Source organism: Pelodiscus sinensis, chromosome 24, assembly GCF_049634645.1.
Source record: "Pelodiscus sinensis isolate JC-2024 chromosome 24, ASM4963464v1, whole genome shotgun sequence".
Taxonomy (NCBI): domain Eukaryota; kingdom Metazoa; phylum Chordata; order Testudines; family Trionychidae; genus Pelodiscus; species Pelodiscus sinensis.
In genome coordinates this window covers 2,561,641-2,578,652 of record NC_134734.1, presented here as the reverse complement: position 1 = coordinate 2,578,652, position 17,012 = coordinate 2,561,641, and the positions used below count along the sequence as shown (strand labels likewise).

The following is a 17,012-nucleotide window of genomic DNA, read 5'->3' as shown; positions in this document are numbered from 1 at the left end:
CAGATGACAACTCTCAGGGGGACTGGGCTCGGCATGACACTGGTGGAGGTGGGGGCACCAGGATGCTGTTTGGAGGTGCATTGTGCGAGAGCCACCCCCGTTGCATTTAAAGCCCCCAACTGATAAAATCACCTCACTCCATTGGCCTCCAAAGTGGAGCTGGATATTTCTGCCTTCCCAGTCCTTTCAGTGCAGCTTTCGAGCCTCCCCAACACTTAAAATTTGGCTGCGGCATTTGGTTGCTTCTCGTTTCTCTCAGCCAATCTGGTCCCGGAATCAGATGCTGAGGTGGGAATTTCAGCTTCCTTTGCTTCTCAAGTCAGTTTCTAGCCTTTGTCATTGTAAAGAAACCCTTGAAATACCCTGCCCACCCCCAAGGAATCAGAAAGCCCAAAACAACCCACAGGCCCTTTCAAACCCACCTCCTGATAGTTTCAGGGGAAGCTGGTAAGGTTAGGAGGATCAAACTTGGCCAGGAATCAAATTAAAAAGGAATTTAAATTAAAAACAAACTGGAACATGTGTAACCCAGGTACCTACTAGGGAGCTGTGTCTTTAAGAGACCCATGTAGGGAGGTAGGAGTGAGTTGAGTGTTACTGGGCAGATTTAGCCTCCACCCCCAGAAGTTTCTGGAGTTGGGGGGGGGGGGTAGTTTGGGGTTAGACTCCATGAGGCAGCAGGCAGGGGGGAGCTGAGATTAACTGAGCAGGCAGCTTCCCTGCCTCTAGAGCACTTTGCAGCAGGTAGGGATGTTGTCAGCCCTCTACCAGGGCAATGCTGCTGAGAGCAAGGAGAACCTGGGAGGGAAATCCCTTCTTCTGTGCTAACTGTCTGCCCGCAGTGCTGGTTTGAGTTTGGCCAAACTCTGGTCGTTCCTTTCTCAGTCGGTTGGATTCTTCAGCCCCTCTGTAAACCTAGCACCGGGGCAGAGCCATTTCTGTTGTGTTGTTCTCAGTGTTTGTATTGTCTTGTGACAGGGTTTCTGTAAGTCTGTTCACTTGGGAGTTAACTGCCTGGTTAACCATGGAGCGGGGCTGCCTCGCAGTGATCCACGGCCGGGGAACAGGCTGCCTGGATTCCAACTGAGGATCCTTGCAAGCAAGTGGAGAGATGGTTCAGACTCAGCCTATGGTGCACATTGGACAAGCAGAGGCACAAACTGAGACTTTGGTGAACTAAATCTGAGCTTCTGGGACCTCTCCCGACTTTTCCTTTTGTGTCCATGTGGAGTGGCCTGGTCACATTTTACTTTTGCTTTTTTCTTCTGTAACTATCGGAGGGGTAGCCGTGTTAGTCTGGATCTGCAAAAGCGACAAGGAGATGCATCTGACAAAGCTGGTCTTTGCCCACGAAAGCTTATGCTCAAATACATCTGTTAGGGTATGTCTACACTACAGTACTAATTCAAACTCACTTAATTCGAATTAGTTAATTCAAAATAAGCTAATTTGAATTAGTGCATCTAGACCTAAAAACTAATTCGAATTAGTATTTTGATAATTCAAACTAGCATGTCCACATTGAGTGGACCTTGAACCGAAGGTAAGGCTGGCCGGAAGCAGTGCCGGCAGGGCATCAGGTTAGGGTTTAGAGTGTGGAGCTGCTGCCTCAGGCTAGCCGAGGGCTGTGCTTAAAGGGACCCGACCCCCACCCCAGACAGACAGTTCTCAGGGCTCCCCACTTGCTTGTCTACCTCGATGAGGGACAGCAAAGCAGTCCTGTTTTGGAGTGCCCTGAGTGCCCTCACTCGGCACATCACAGCACTCGGCCATCACCCCGGCTGCACTTGCCGCAGGCTGCCATCTGGGGGGGTTCAATCGGGGGGGGCTGTCATGATCCAGGAGCCCCGGAAGAGAGCTTCTACCCCAAGGAGCCTGCAGAGCCACCCCAGTCCTCCCCATTGGAGGCTCGTGCCCCATTCCTCCCTCACCTCCTTCCACTTACCCCTCTCTAGCCCCCCTTCCTGATGTAAAAAATAAAGGACACGTGTGTTCAAAAATAGAAACTCTCTTTATTTAACAAAACTGGGGGGGCAGGAGGGGGATTAACCTCTGGGGAGACTAGGAAAAGGAGGTGGGAGAGGGGAAAAGAGAGGGTGGGAGAGGGGAGGGGGAAACCTGGGAGGAGGGAGCTGGAAGGGGGAAGCCAGGGGAAGAAGGAGGAGGGAGAGTATCAAACAATGGTACGCCATATCTTCAGTACTGTGTACAGATGTGGTCTCCTCATCTCAAAAGAGATGTTTTGGCCTTGGAAAGGGTCCAGAAAAGGGCAACTAAAATGATTAGGGGTTGGGAACAGGTCCCATATGAAGAGAGGCTAAAGAGACTGGGACTTTTCAGCTTAGAAAAGAGGAGACGGAGGGGGGATATGATAGAGGTCTATAAAAGCATGAGTGGTGTGGGGAGGGTGCATAAAGAAAAGTTCTTCATTAGTCCCCGTAATAGAAGGACTAGCGGACACCAAATGAAATGAATGAGAAGCAGGCTTCAAACTAATAAAAGAAAGTTCTTCTTCACAAAGCAAATAGTCAACCTGTGGAACTCCTTGCCACAGGAGGCTGTGAAGGCTAGAACTAGAACAGAGTTTAAAGAGAAGTTAGATCAATTCATGGACGTTGGGTCCATGGAGTGCTATTAGCCAGGGGGTAGGAACGGTGTCCCTGGCCTCTGTTTGTGGAAGGCTGGAGATGGATGGCACGAGACAAATGGCTTGGTCCTTGTCTTTGATCCATCCTCTCAGGGGTAGCTGGTGTTGGCCGCTGTTGGCAGACAGGCTACTGGACTAGACAGACCTTTGGTCTGACCCAGTACGGCCATTCTTATGTTCTAAGCTCAGGGCTCAGGGTCTCACTGGACCACCTTGATTTTCATGCAAACCTGCTCCTGGGTTCGCATGTGGCCTTTGGTGGCCAGGCTGGCAGCTATCCAGCCTTAGACGGCCACTTTCCTGTGCCTAGTGCGGAGGGGGTGATTTAAATCCCCGCTTCATTAGAAATTGCGATACGTCTAATTTACATCCCTTTTACGAAAAAGGGATGTAGTCTAGACGTAGCCGCATTGTCTTGGATCTGTCTCCCAGACCTTCTCCACCCTTGCAACTGCTGCTGGAGGTGCTCCCCTTTCATTCTCCATTCACACCTCATTCATTTCAACAGGGCAATCAAGGAAAGGGGAGAGGTCTGTTCTACTCCTAGCAAAAGACAATTGTCTTTACCTTAACTATTCCTAAGGCCTATAACACAAAGGGCTTAATACAAAGTTCTATGAGAATGACACATGGTTTTATGGAAGTGTTACAGAGATTCATCCATATATGAGAATGATGCGTGGTTATATGAAAATGTTGTAGAGATTTATCCGCAGATACATGTAGATTCAGGGTGAAGAGGCAGCAAAAACAAAGTTGTCTAGAGCATTGGCGGCATTAAGAGAGGGACAGCGAACACGCCAGAGAAGATCGGATCATGTAGCCTCAGTTGGAAGACGTGCGGTACCCGCACCTTGAAACCTGCATAAACATGGAATTGGGTATGACAGAGATCCATACTCCCATGACTGGTGAGGAGCAGGTACATAAGGCAGTGGTAGGTCGCAGTTCAAAAGAAGCCAAAGGAAGGATTTCCAGAGGGCAAGTAAGGCAGGGCACCCCATCATGGGACGCTCTCTGCCCTGCTCCAGGCTTCCTGCAGGCTGCCCTGCGCAGCAGCAGACCCCAGCCGGGAGAGCCCCCCTCACCACTATTTCAGGAGTGTATGAGGGGCTGCAGCCACACGTACCAGCTCCCTGTTGCTTTTCCTGACTCCTGTGCCTAGGAGTGTGGGAAGCACAGAGCCTGCTGCCTCCCTCCTTTGCCTCTCCCCTGGGCAACGAGGAGTCCCAGGGATGCAGCAGGCTGGGCACTTTCCCTCACTCCCTAGGCACAGGAAGCAGGAAAAGCGACAGGGAGATGGTATCTGAGGCTGAAGCCTCTCATACTCTCCCAAATGGAGTCCTTGTCCCCCCCCTCGCTCCGCTCCCAACAGCCCCATGTCCTGAATCCTGCACCTCCATATCCCCTCTGCTTTGAGCCGCTCTATGCCAGCCCCCTGCCCTGAATCACCTCATCCCAATCCTCTGCCCTGAGCCCCTCCCCACCCCAACCCTGAACTCCTGCCCCCCTAGGCCTCCACACCCTGCCCTGAGCCCCTCCTCACCCCAACCCTGAACTCCTGCTCCCCTAGGCCTCCACACCCTGCACTGAGCCCCTTCTCACCCCAACCCTGAACTCCTGCCCCCCTAGGCCTCCACACCCTGCACCGAGCCTCTTCTCACCCCAACCCTGACTCCTCCCTCCCACACCCAGATCTCCTCTCCCCCAAATTCCTGCCCTGACTCCTGTTACGCCCCTCCACATCGCCCCTGCCCTCGGTTCCCAGCCCCCCAGAGGGGGGCAAAGCTTCTGCAGAGGATGAGGGGGCTGCACTGAAGGCTGCAGGGCTATAGGGGCAGGAGCTGTTGGGGGGCGGTGTGATGGCGCATCTGGGATACCCTCGATCCTGCACCATGTAGCAGCAATATGAGACTCCCTCTTCCATTAGAATAAGGAGGGTTGATTGCTTCTCCACAATAAAGCAGAGCAGAGACAGGATGTGGACATAAGGAGTCAGGGGCTGGCAGCCCTAGACCTCTTGGGGCAGGAGTGCATAGACCCCTCAGCTCCCAGCACTCTGCTTAGTCTCTTCTCTCCACGTTTCTTTAGCCAAGACTGACTCTTCCCCAAACCACCCCCTGCCTTTGTTCCAACTCCTTCCCTCTCCGGTGAGAGCTGGTTGGGTCACTGTTCATGCAACATGTGGGCCCTCAGGGCGACCCCCCGCTGGGCCGTGCTTACAGACAGAGGCCAGTAGGGGTCATTCACAACCCACAGCCCAAGCATAGCAACTAGCGAGTGGACCGTCTCCCCACTACATCACAGGCGGCCCCAGAACAATAGGGGGCAGTAGTGGGGCAGAGAGGTCATAAGGGCTGGGTCCAGTGTACCCCACACTCACTGAGAGGAGCTTGGTGTTAAGCAGACGGGAGAGCAGGGTGCAGTTGGGTTGGGGCAGGACAGGGGGACAGAGCAGGGGGTTAATCTGGGCCCTGCACCTCCCTACGAGATGGCCTCCCATGGTGAAAGTTTTGGAGGGGTTGGCTGGGGGTTGGGGCTGGCCCCTGGAGTGGCCAACGCCACACACAGAGCAGGCTGCTGTGTAGGGCACCACAAAAACTGGCCCCATTTGTTCTTACCCTACCCAGCTGCATATTTGTGTAGGGACAATCCTGGATCTAGCACGACCCTTGGGAAATTGCTCCCGGGATCAGTGAGTCTGGCCTTTCGAAACGTTCCCCTCACGTCCAGGCTGAATTTGTCTGGGTGCAACTTCTGTTCCCTGGGTCCCGTTAGACCTTCCTTGGCTGGACTGAAGAGTCCCTTGTTCAATATCTGTTCCCGTCTGGATACTGACAGACTGGAATCAAGTCACCTTCTCTCTGTTCAGCTACACACATTGGCTGCGTCTAGACTGGCATGATTTTGCGGAAATACTGTTAACGGAAAAGTTTTTCCGTTAAAAGTATTTCCGCAAAAGCGCGTCTAGATTAGCAGAGATGCTTTTGCGCAAAGCGCCCGTGGCCAGTATAGACACCATTTTGTGCAAGAAATCCCATTTTCGCCATCGGGGCTTTCTTACACAAAAAAATTCTTTCCCTGTCTACACTGGCCCTCTTGTGCAAGAACACTTGTGCAAGCGGGCTTTTTCCCAAGCGGGAGCATAAAAGTATTTGCGCAAGGAGCACTGATTTTGTACATTATGAAGTCAGTGCTCTTGCGCAAATTCAAGCGGCCAGAGGAGAAAGCTGGCAAGTTTTTGCGCAAAAGTGGCTGCTTTTGTGCAAAATCTTGCCAGTCTAGATGCACCCATTTAGTGCCTAGATCTCTCAGCTTTCATTACAAGGTAGGTTTTCTATTCCTGCAAAAGGAGGCCCAGAATTCACTTTTCATAAAAAACCAATTTGATGTCAAAAGGAAACTATTAGTCCCACTGCAGAGAATTCATCCCCCAGGCAATATCGACATTCCAGACCCTGCACCCCCCAAAATTGTCCAGTTTACCTCGTGGGAGGGAGCTGAGGGATGGGGCTAGTTGCCAGTTCTAGCCCCGAGTGGTCGGTGGTTTGGGGGTTGTGAGCACGTTTCCGGAACCCCCGAAATTCTTCCGCCATGGTGAGGTAGAAGATGGGACTGAGGCAACAACAGAAATATACTGGAGCTAGAACACAAGCCAAAGTGCTTTCAGTGACTTTGAGAGGCAGATGGTACGGAGCTGAAATCCAGAGGACGTAGAAGACGTGATAGGGCAGCCAGCAAAGGAAAAAGGTCGGGATCAAGCTGAGAAGGATCTTGAGGGGCTGGGTGGCCTGGATCGGCCGGTTCCTTCCCAGCCTGGCAGCGAGAACAATGCAGAAGGTTGGGATTAGGCTCAAGGCTAATGGGATCAGGAATCCAACCAAGAACTGGATCACGATGGCATCCTTCACCCTCCCTGGATCTACTCGTAAATTCATGCTGGGACTGGCAGGTGGGAAAAGGGATTCCCAGAGGTCATCATACCGCCAGCTGAACCCAGCAGACAGGGCCCATGTAACCAGACCCATCCAGAAGGCAAGGGATGCCGTGCTGTGTTTCTGGGCCCAGTCAGGCCAGGACGCAAGGACGCAGCGATGGACACAGAGAGCCGTGAGGAGGAAGGCGCTGGAGAACATGTGCAGGGAGGTGATGGTGCTGCTCAGCCTCCTGACCCAGTCTATGTGCAAGAAGTAGACGAAGACGAATCTGAGGGGCAGGCAGAGGATGAAGATGAAATCGGACATGGCCCAGTTCAGGAACCACACTGCGCTGGCCGTCCTCTCCACACGGCAGCTGATGATGAAGAGGACGTAGCCGTTCAATGGTGCCCCGGCGAGGAAGGTCATACCCAAAAACACCATAAAGAAGGTTAGAAGGAGCTCCATTCTCAGAAGTGTTGCTGTCACAATATGGCCCCCTTCTCCTCAGGGTTGGGTGGGGGTGGGGCAGACGCTGGGCTGAGGGGAAGAAGGGAGAGCAGTGAAAAGGGCTGTAGGACAGGGACAGAGAGACAGAGGTGGCGTTTATAAACTCCCAGTCCCTGCACCGAACTGAGGTGGAATCAAAACCTTGTCCAGTGGTACAAAGCCCTTAGAAGCAGCGAACCGCAGGGCGAGCAGGGGTCCGAAAAGCTCGTCTCAGTGCCGATGATACTGAGATGCAGGGTTTGTTTTCTCTGTGCCCAAACTCAATGGGTTTTGCTTTTAAATTGGGGGAGGCTTCTTTAGCTTCTTGCTGATCATTTTCAAGCCAGGGAGGGAGGCAGGAGGGGCGAGTTGCTCAGAGGCACAGAAAGAGCTCTGGAGACATTCCCTCCCCCCCCCCCCCCCCGCAGTGTTGCTCACCCCGGCCCACGCTACGGGACAAGGCCGAATTTAGTCACGGAGCTTCAGCTCCGTTCATCTTTACTTGGCCTTTGGCGCCGTCCACACTGCAGGAAGTCGCCTGGAGCACACGCTCCTCTCCACTTCCTTTACTCCTCATAGGAGCAGGGTTACCTTCCTCGACTGGAGCACCCCTCTCAATTCAGTGACACACGAATTGGATCCCGGAATATTGAGAGAGGCCTACAAGTCCCAAACACTGTTTGCTGTTCACCAGTGACCGGTCCTCCCTCTCCGTCTGCCATTTTAAAGCATTTTTAAAAGGGATTTCCCAGCTTCCAACAATGGGAACAACAGACCTCCCTTCCCCTGCTCTCCCACCCCACCTTACCCGTGTCTTGGGGGGACGCAGCATCTCCGAGTTGAGCCCCATCCCAGCTGCACGACACGACTCCTGCAGCTCGTCCGCACTAGCTCAGCCGGCAGCAGGAAGCCGTGTGCGGGGGTATATCTGGGAGGGTGAACCATGGACGTAGCTGGGTCCAACCACTTCTGAAAAGCCTGCAAGGCCTCCAGCGGCCACTGCTACATGCAGTTGTCACATGAATCACAAGTCCCCCACCCGGACCTAGCAAGTTGTCCATGTTTGGCAGCCCCCATCCGGGCCGGGGGGGCAGGGCAGCCAGCGGAGAGCTGGGCCTGAGACCAACACACCCGGCCAGCTCCTCCGGGTGAGGTCCCAGGAGCACTGGGACTTTGCACCCTCCGATCCCCTCTCGGCTGGGGAACAAGACCAGAGTCGGCCACATGAGATTCTAAAAGAAGCCTCTGCTGCAGGGACCCCAGCACTGGCCCAGCCAGCACTAAGGAAACCCTCGTGCTGGGCTAGAAACCACACGAACCACATCCCGGCCTCCAGTCTGCCTGTGTCTCACATCCGTCACGTGCAGGCCCCAGGCCAGGGGCACGTTTCGGTTCAGCCTGAGCTCCTAGGGTAGCCAGGATCATGCCAGCTTGGGAGCAGTCCTTAGGGGAATCTCGCTCGGGCAAAGGGAGGGGTTCGCCTGCTGGATGTGGCACTGGTGTGCGAGGAATCCACGTGTCAAAGAGCATTTCCTGAATTTCATTTGGTTTCTGTTTAGTGAGATATTTGCTGACAAGTATTGTGAAAATAATGGTTGAACAAAGAGAGCCGAAAGAGCGGCAGAAAAAATGCAGAGTCGCACCAGAACTGTCAAGTAAAAAAAAGGCGGGTACCTTAGGTTTTTTTGACCATATCAGGCTCCCATCGACAGCTGTCATCTTGAGCACCATTCTGAATTGCTCAGTGAGCACAGGGAAGCTGGGGGACTCTGGGGTGGCCTTGGAAAAGCTTTGCGAGCCACACTTTTTAGGGGAAGAGCTGCATGCGGCTCACAAGCCATGGGTTAGCCACTCCTGTGTTAGTTTGACAATGAAAAGATGTTGAATATTGCCGAAATTGAAAATATCGTGCCCAGCAGCTTTCATTTTGTTTTGCAGAATTTTTAATGTTTCATACAGAATTTCCCTCCTGGGTATTTACTCTGCTCTACGCAATATATTCAACAATGGTCCAGTAAAGTGTGAAGGCAAACCATCTGTTGGCACCAGCATGCAGGGACACCTGTATTTCTAGCTCTGATTTGGCACACAACTCATTCTGAGTGCTGAGAGGGGAACAGGAGTGTGGGAACATTGAGAACTACTGGTCTGCAGAGTCTTTGCCCACTGATAGGGCTGGGGGAGCAGATTTGGGAGTCCATGGCAGATTTCACCCCAGAATGGAAGCTGGAAGGTTGAATCTCACTTGCTAATCTACGTCCTGAAGGAATCAGACCCGGCATCTCAGAACTGATCCCCTCATGACACCCCCCCACCTGCGGCCCCCTTCTGGGGAGCTGTCCTCTCGGGGGCAGAGCGGAGCAGGGGGGGAGGTGGCTGAGCAGGGTGGAAATGCTCATGAAGGCGACTCAGGCCCACTTGTTACTTCAGTTACTCGCACAGAACATTTGGAAATCTTTAAATTGATTGAATCCCATTGTGTGCAGGCCGGCAGTGAAACAGGGACAATTGTAAGTGTCGGTGCACAAACGGCAGTGGTCTAACGAATCAATTGGGTGAACTCGAGGTATGAAAAGAAGAGATGGGTGAAACAGGCATCAGAGAAACTTGGTGGATTGTAGATGATCAGTGGGACAGGGTAATACCCGGATACCAATTATATCGGAGGGGCAGAACAGGCTGAGCGGGAGGAGCAGCGGGTGGAGGGAGAGGCGGGTGCTGTTTATCTATATGTGCAAAGAGCCAAAAATCACATTAAGTGAGAATTTTAAAGGAACCACGCTGGAACATGTGTAACCCAGGGTATGTCTACACTACCCCCCTAGTTCGAACTAGCGGGGTAATGTATGCATACCGAACTTGCTAATGAAGCCCGGGATTTGAATTTCCCGGGCTTCATTAGCAAGTTCGGTATGCATACATTACCCTCCTAGTTCGAACTAGGGGGGTAGTGTAGACATACCCCTAGGCATCTAGTAGGGAGCTGTCTCTTTAAGAGACCCCCCATGGTTTGGGGACTCATGACCTCTCAACACAGGACACACAACTAATGTCAACCAGCTCTAGCCAGTGGGATGAGGAGGGCTGATCAGGCAGGAGGAAGGGGGAGATCCAGGGAATGGCTGGGGGGAAGAGGGAGAAGGGCAGAGTGGCACCGTGTGGGGCAGCTGGAGGGTTTCCCTCATTTCCTTACCTCTGTCTTGAGGGGAGGCAGCGTCTCCGAGTCGAGCCCCGTCCCAGGTCCCCAACCCGATGCCTGCAGCTCGCTCAGACTTGCTCATCCAGCAGCAGGAAGCCGTGTGTGTGGTTTTGTCTGGGAGGGTGAACAATGGGGGGAGACCACAGGACGTAGCTGGGTCCAATCACATGGCAAAGCCTGGTTGGTCTCCAGTGGCCACTGCTACCTGCAGCTGTCACATGAATCATAAGTTTCCCCCACACCCACCGGCCCTAGCAAGGTGTCTGCATTCGGCAGCCCACATGCAGGGCCACTGGGCAGGGCAGCCAGCAGAGACACGTCCAGCCAGCTCCACTGGGTGAGGTCCCAGGAGCACAGACACTAGCTGGGACTTTGCCCCCTCCGATCCCCTCCCAGCTGGGGTAAGAGAGCACATCAGATCTGAGCCCGGCTTCTGTGCAGGGACAGAGAGCAGGTTTCCCTGCTGGATTTGGCCCTGGTGCCATGATTGTGGGATGCATTATCAGGAATGTTGTGAGCAAGCCACGAGAAGTCATTCTTCCGCTCTACTCTACGCTGATTATGCCTCAGTTGGAGTATAGTGTCTAGATCTGGACACCACATTTCAGGAAAGATGTGGAGATATTGGAGAAGGTCCAGAGAAGAGCAACAAGACTGATGAAAGGTCTAGAGAACATGAGCTATGAAGGCAGACTGTTAGAACTGGTCTTGTTTAGTTCGGAAAAGAGAAGACTGAGAGGGGTTTTCAGGTATCTAAAAGGGTATCAGAAGTAGGAGGAAGAAAAATTGTTCTCCTTGGCCTCTGATGATAGGACAACCAGCAATGGGCTTAAACTGCAGCAAGGGAGGTTTAGGTTGGACATTAGGAAAAATTTCCTAACTGTCAGGGTGGTCAAACACTGGAATAAGTTGTCCAGGAAAATTGTGGAATTCCATCTCTGGAGATATTTAAGAGCAGGTTGGACAGACATCTATGAGGGATGGTAGATGGTGCTGAGTCCTGCCATGAGGGTAGGGGACTGGACTCGCTGACCTCTCGTGGTCTCTTCCAGTTCTAGTGTTCTGTGATGCTATGTTCTATGAATTGCTGGGATTAACTGCCGGGAACCCAGCCCCCCGTTTCTCTGGGTATGTCTACACTACCCTCCTAGTTCGAACTAGGAGGGTAATGTAGGCATACCGCACTTGCAAATGAAGCCCGGGATTTGAATTTCCCGGGCTTCATTTGCATAAGCGGGGAGCCGCCATTTTTAAATCCCCGCTGGTTCGAACCCCGTGTAGCGCGGCTACACGGAGCTCGAACTAGGTAGTTCGGACTAGGTTCCTATTCTGAACTACCGTTACTCCTCGTGACTAGTGGGGTAGTGTAGACATACTCTCTGTTATGTGAGCCCCGCCCCCAAATCACCCCACGCCAGTCTTTGCAGTGCATTTGGGAGTGCAGTTGTGCATTGCAGTGTACACGGATTGTTAGTCGCCGTTCTGAATTCATGTGTCTACTGAGAAATCCATTTCTCAAAGAGCATTTCCTGAATCTCATTTGGTTTCTGTCTTGTCACCTGCTTGTTGGGAGGTATTGTGAAAAGAATTATTAAAATTGGGGGGATGATATTGTGTTAGTTTGACAAATAAAACATGCAGAATTTTGTAGAATTTAAGAATATTGCGTACAGTAGTTTGGATTTTTTTTCTTGTAGACTGTTTAATTTTTCATGCAGAATTCCCCTGCTGGGTATTTAATCTGCCCTATACAATAAATTCTACAATGGCCTGGTAAAATGTGAAGTTATGAAATGAGGAGATTGGCGAAACAGGTGTCAGAGAAACTTGGTGGAACATGGATGATCAGTGGGACAGGGTAATACTTGGGTACCAATTATATTGGAAGGGCAGAAGAGGCTGGGCGGGGTGGGGGACACTGTATGTCTATATGTGAAAAGAGCAGAGAATCAAATTAAGTAGGAATTGTTAATGAACCAAACCAGAGCACGTGTAACCCAGGCACCTACTAGGGAGCTGTGTCTTGAAGAGCCCCTTGTGGGGAGGTAGGAGTGAGTTGAGTGTTACTGTTGCTGGGTGGATTTAGGCTCCACACCCAGAAGTTTCTGGTGTGTGTGTGTCGGGTTTGGGGTCAGACTCCACGAGGCTGCAGGCAGGGCAGGTGCTTTTCTAAGGCCTGGATGAGCTAGGAGAAGCGGAGGCAGGAGCAGAGAGCAGGCTGCTGTTCCTCACTCTGCAGCAGGTGGTGATGGTGTTAACCCTCTACCAAGGATAACGGGCAAAGCTAAATTATATGGTAGGTGGAACCTGGGAGGGGAAATCCCTTCTCCTGTGCTAATTGTCTGCTCTCACTGCTGGTTTGAGTTTAGCTAAACTCTGGTCGTTCCTTTCTCCGTCAGTGGGATTCTTCAGCCCCTCTGTCAATGTAGCGACGGGGGAAGAGCCCAGGGGCGGATATAGGGCAGGGCGAGCGAGGTGGCCGCCCTTGGCCCCGTGCTTCAAGAAGCCCTGCACATGCGCTGTGGCAAAGGGGGACCCTGCGAAATTGTGCTTCCCTGGGTCCCCCCAAAATGGTCATCTGTCCCTGGAAGAGCCAGTTCTGTGGCGTTTGTTCATATTGTCTTGTGACAGGGTTTCTGTAAGTCTGTTCACTTGGGAGTTAACTGCCTGGTTAATCAGGGAGCAGGGCTACCTCGCAGTGATCCACGGCAGGGGAACAGGCTGCCCGGACTCCAACTGAGGATCCCTGCGAGCAAGTGGAGAGATGGTTCAGACTCAGCGTATGGTGCAGATTGGACGAGCAGAGGCACAAACTGAGACTTTGGTGAACTAAATCTGAGTTTTGGGGGCCTCCGACTTTTCCTGTTGTGTCCATGTGGACTGGTCACATTTTATTCTGGGATTTCTCTTCACTTCTGTTTGCTGTAACTGTGGGCAGTATCTGTGGGTTAGACAATGGGCGTGTCCTGTTGGGAGAATTAGATCATTTGTTTCTCCATAAGGTTTTATAAAGTTATTTAATTAAATTCATTTCTTTAGTTTCTTTTGGAGCTTGAATGTCAGGAGGCTGAGAATAGGCAGTCCTTGCCGAAATTCCTTACAGACCGAACTCTGGCTCTCCAGTACTTTCTATAGCGCTGGGTTTTTTTAGAGGTTGGATAAGTGCAATGAAATTTGGCCCACCCAATGTCAAATATCAGTAATAATGGGGGATTTCAACTATCCCCAGCCTGACCGTGGACACGTCACTTCAGGACGGGTATTAAGAGAAAGTTTAAATGACTCCGTCTGGGAACAGCCTTTCCCTGCACCCACACAGGGAGGGGCCATTCTTATGACATGGAGCGCAGGCTCTGCTCCCAGAGGTGACAACAGCTGCTACACTTGGGAATAGTGACCATCAGAGAATTCGATTTAAAATCCCCATGGTACAAAAACACCTCAGCAGCCCTGCACTGAGGCATTTTATTTCAGAAAGGGGAGCACCACGAAAACAAGGCGGTAACTTAAACAGAAATTGAAAGTTACAGGCCAAGAGTGAAATCCCTTCAAACTGCAGGAAAAAATGTTTAAACGCACCACGCTAGAGGGTCAACTTAAATGTATACTCCATATTAAAAGACTCAAAAGGTAAAAAGCAAAGAGCGTGCAGTTTGTCAGAAACAGGAAGCTACTAACCAACCCGCAAAACCCCTGGACGATCGAGATGTGAAAGGACGATAAGGCCATTAAAAGAAACTGAATTAATTCTTTGCATTGGTCTCCACAGCTGAGCGTGTGAGGGAGGTTCCCACCCCTAAGCCATTCCTTTCAAGTGACATGTCTGAGGAAACATCTGTGACTGAGGCGTCATTAGAGGAGATAACAGAAGAAAGTGATGAGATCAATACATCACCAGGCGCAGGCAGTATTTCTAAAGGAACTCTCATGTCCCCCGTCAATCTTCTCTTTTCTAAACTAAAGAAACCCAATTCAGCCTTCCCTCATAGGTCATGTTCTTTAGACTTTTAATCATTCTCGTTGCTCTTCTCTGGACCTTCTCCAATTTCTCCACATCTTTCTTGAAATGCGGTGCCCAGAACTGGACACAATACTCCAATTGAGGCCTAACCAGTGCAGAGTAGGACAGAAGAATGACTTCTCGTGTCTTGCTCACAACATACCTGTTAATGAATCCCAGAATCATGTTTGCTTTCTTTGCAACAGCATCACACTGCTGACTCATATTCAGCTCCTGGTCTACTATAACCCCTAGATCCCTTTCTGCCGTACTCCTTCCCAGACAGTCGCTTCCCATTCTGTGTGTGTGAAACTGATTGTTCCTTCCTAAGTGGAGCACTTTACACTTGTCTTTATTAAACTTCATCCTATGTGGACAAGGGGGATCCAATGTGCTAAGAATTCCAGAAAGTGTTTGATGAGGCCCCTCCCCAAAAGCTCTTATGTAAAGTGACCTTCCATGGAAGAGGAGTCAAGGTTCCATCATAGTTCAGTAAATGATTAAGAGGTAGGAAGCAAAGGGATCCTAGGGACAGGTTTTAATGTCCAAGTATTTCCTTGTAGAGTGCCTGAGAATGCCAAGCCCGGGACCAGGGGTGGGGGATGGGTTTGTGTGTCTGAGCCTGGGCGGTGCTCCCCAATAACCGATACATGTGACTAAAATCCAAAAGCCGTGTGTTCGAATCACCTCAGGCCACCGAATGCCCTCAGAAGTCACCAGTGTGATGTCCCGACAGGGATTTTGCTCTGTCAAAAAAGCCCTCGGTGCACTGCCTGGGTTCTATGCTGAGAGCCACCACAGCAGACCCCACACGACGAGACATGGTGGGAAGGTGCCCGGCCAGGTTTGTTGTAAGTGAAGCCCGGTCTCTAGCACCCTGGAGCAGATGTCTACAGTTCTGCTGGTACCTGAGTGCCCCTGACAATGGACTCAGCACAGGCAGTGGTGGGGTTTCCCGCTGCCCCCTGGGCTGGACAAGTGCAGCCCCTCTGAGATCCATGATTATACCCAGATACAGACCAGTTAAGCCTCAGTGCTGACGTGTCAGGATGCTGACGTTGTTAGATACCACCATGTAGGGTTAAAATTCTCTGAAACACCATCTTGGGCACAGGCGCCATTTTGAGAGCCTAAACAACAACAGGGACTCCATTTTGGTCACCCTTCTTCTCCCTCCTTTTCCTGTGTTTTGGCAGGAAACCCAGCATCCAGAGGCTGCCCATCTGAGCGGCAGAGTGCAGGAGCCATTCAGACGGGTACACCAGGTTCCACACATATTAGGTATTGGCGCTGTGGGAGGTACACTCACATGCCAGGAGTGATATCCATCATCACTCCTCTCTGCCTAGGACACACTTGCACCCATGACAGCGCAGGGAAGAAGGGTTTCTTAGGCTGAACAGCTCCAGCTGAGGGAGTGTAGCCAGCCAGACCCTCCTCCCCATCACATCCATCTTATTTGCCTCTCTGAGGTTCCTGAAGCATACAGGACAGAGAAGGAGCAATAAAATCAGCATAGTCTATGCTGGCTCATCTGATCCTGAGAAGCTGAAAACATAGATATGAGGAGAGAGCGATTAAGGCAATAAGCTGGCCTCGAGGCTGCGAGAAGTGCCCGGCTGGCATCCATGTTGATACGAACATACACACAGTCCCTGGGAGAGGAATTTCCCACTGAGAAAAGAATCCCCAGTATTTCCAATTTAGTTATCTCTCTCTTACAAGTGTAAATTAAGTTCACAACTCCCTTGTAAAACTGGTCTCACAAAAGACAGACCAGCCCCATTTGGCATCACAGATAAGAAAAATACGTGACCCCATGGGTATAAAGATGGGTACAGCAGCACACTCACTTTGAGTGTCAGTCTACCCTCTACCTGCTGGTCGGGTTAGGTGTTTGACCTCCCGAGGTTCTATGGGGACGCCCACCTCGTATTTTCGTCTTTCCTAGGAACTGAGGGACCAGCCCTGGCCTGACACGCTGGAGTCGAGAGGCACAGAAGGGGGTAAAAATTGTACCTGGATGTGGTCCTCTGTCTTGAGTGTACACATAGAAAGAGTAAGCTGTTACTTGGTACCATTATTTCTATTTTTCTATCTTTATCTTCTTTGTAACCACTTCTAAGATCTATATATTCTAGCAGTTAAGAAATAGAGCAATAGCCATTGTAACCATATGATTTATAAGCTTCTTTAATAAACCTGTAATTGTTTAAGTTTTAATCTGACTCCTTCAGTTGCTGTAACAGAACCAAGCACAATTTAAAAGAACTTCAGCCGGTCATAAGGGACAGGTATAGGGAGAGCTTGGGCGTTTGGATCGTGTCACTCCCAGGTGACAGATCCGTTGGGGCATCTCTCAGCCTTTCCTAGGCTGCCCGCTGCGAAGGAATCCTGTATTCTAGCAGCTAAAATCTGAGGTGTAATAAGCTCTTCCTATAAACAGGGGCGTCTGTCAGCCTGTTGGCTGCCCTCTGCGACAGGACCCCGGTCCTAGCAGGAAAGTCACGGACGTTAAACCTTTTCTCAGCACACATACACACACTGCCCTGACCGTCGGCTGACAAGCCCCCAGCTTCTGCCCTGACTCCTGCTATATCACTCCACACAAACCAGCCCTTATTCCCCAGGCCCAAAGAGGGAGGGCAGACCCTCTGTGGGGGATGGGTGGCTGCACTCAAGGCTTCAGGGCTAGGATCTGTTGGGGGCAGCCCCAGAGTCACAGGGGGAAGGTGCAGGTCAGGGAGGTGGCAGGGGCTG

The 17,012-nt window shown here is 51.4% G+C and overlaps 1 protein-coding gene across 1 annotated transcript; it reads right to left on the bottom strand.

Annotated features, from left to right (window-relative positions):
- Nucleotides 1-4,367: 4,367 nt before the first annotated feature.
- On the bottom strand, nt 4,368-7,074 carry LOC102454190 (chemerin-like receptor 1). The gene has a single exon (XM_075907759.1). It carries the CDS (start codon nt 7,030-7,032, stop codon nt 6,130-6,132), a length of 903 nt encoding a protein of 300 aa, XP_075763874.1. The 5' UTR covers nt 7,033-7,074; the 3' UTR covers nt 4,368-6,129.
- Nucleotides 7,075-17,012: the final 9,938 nt, after the last annotated feature.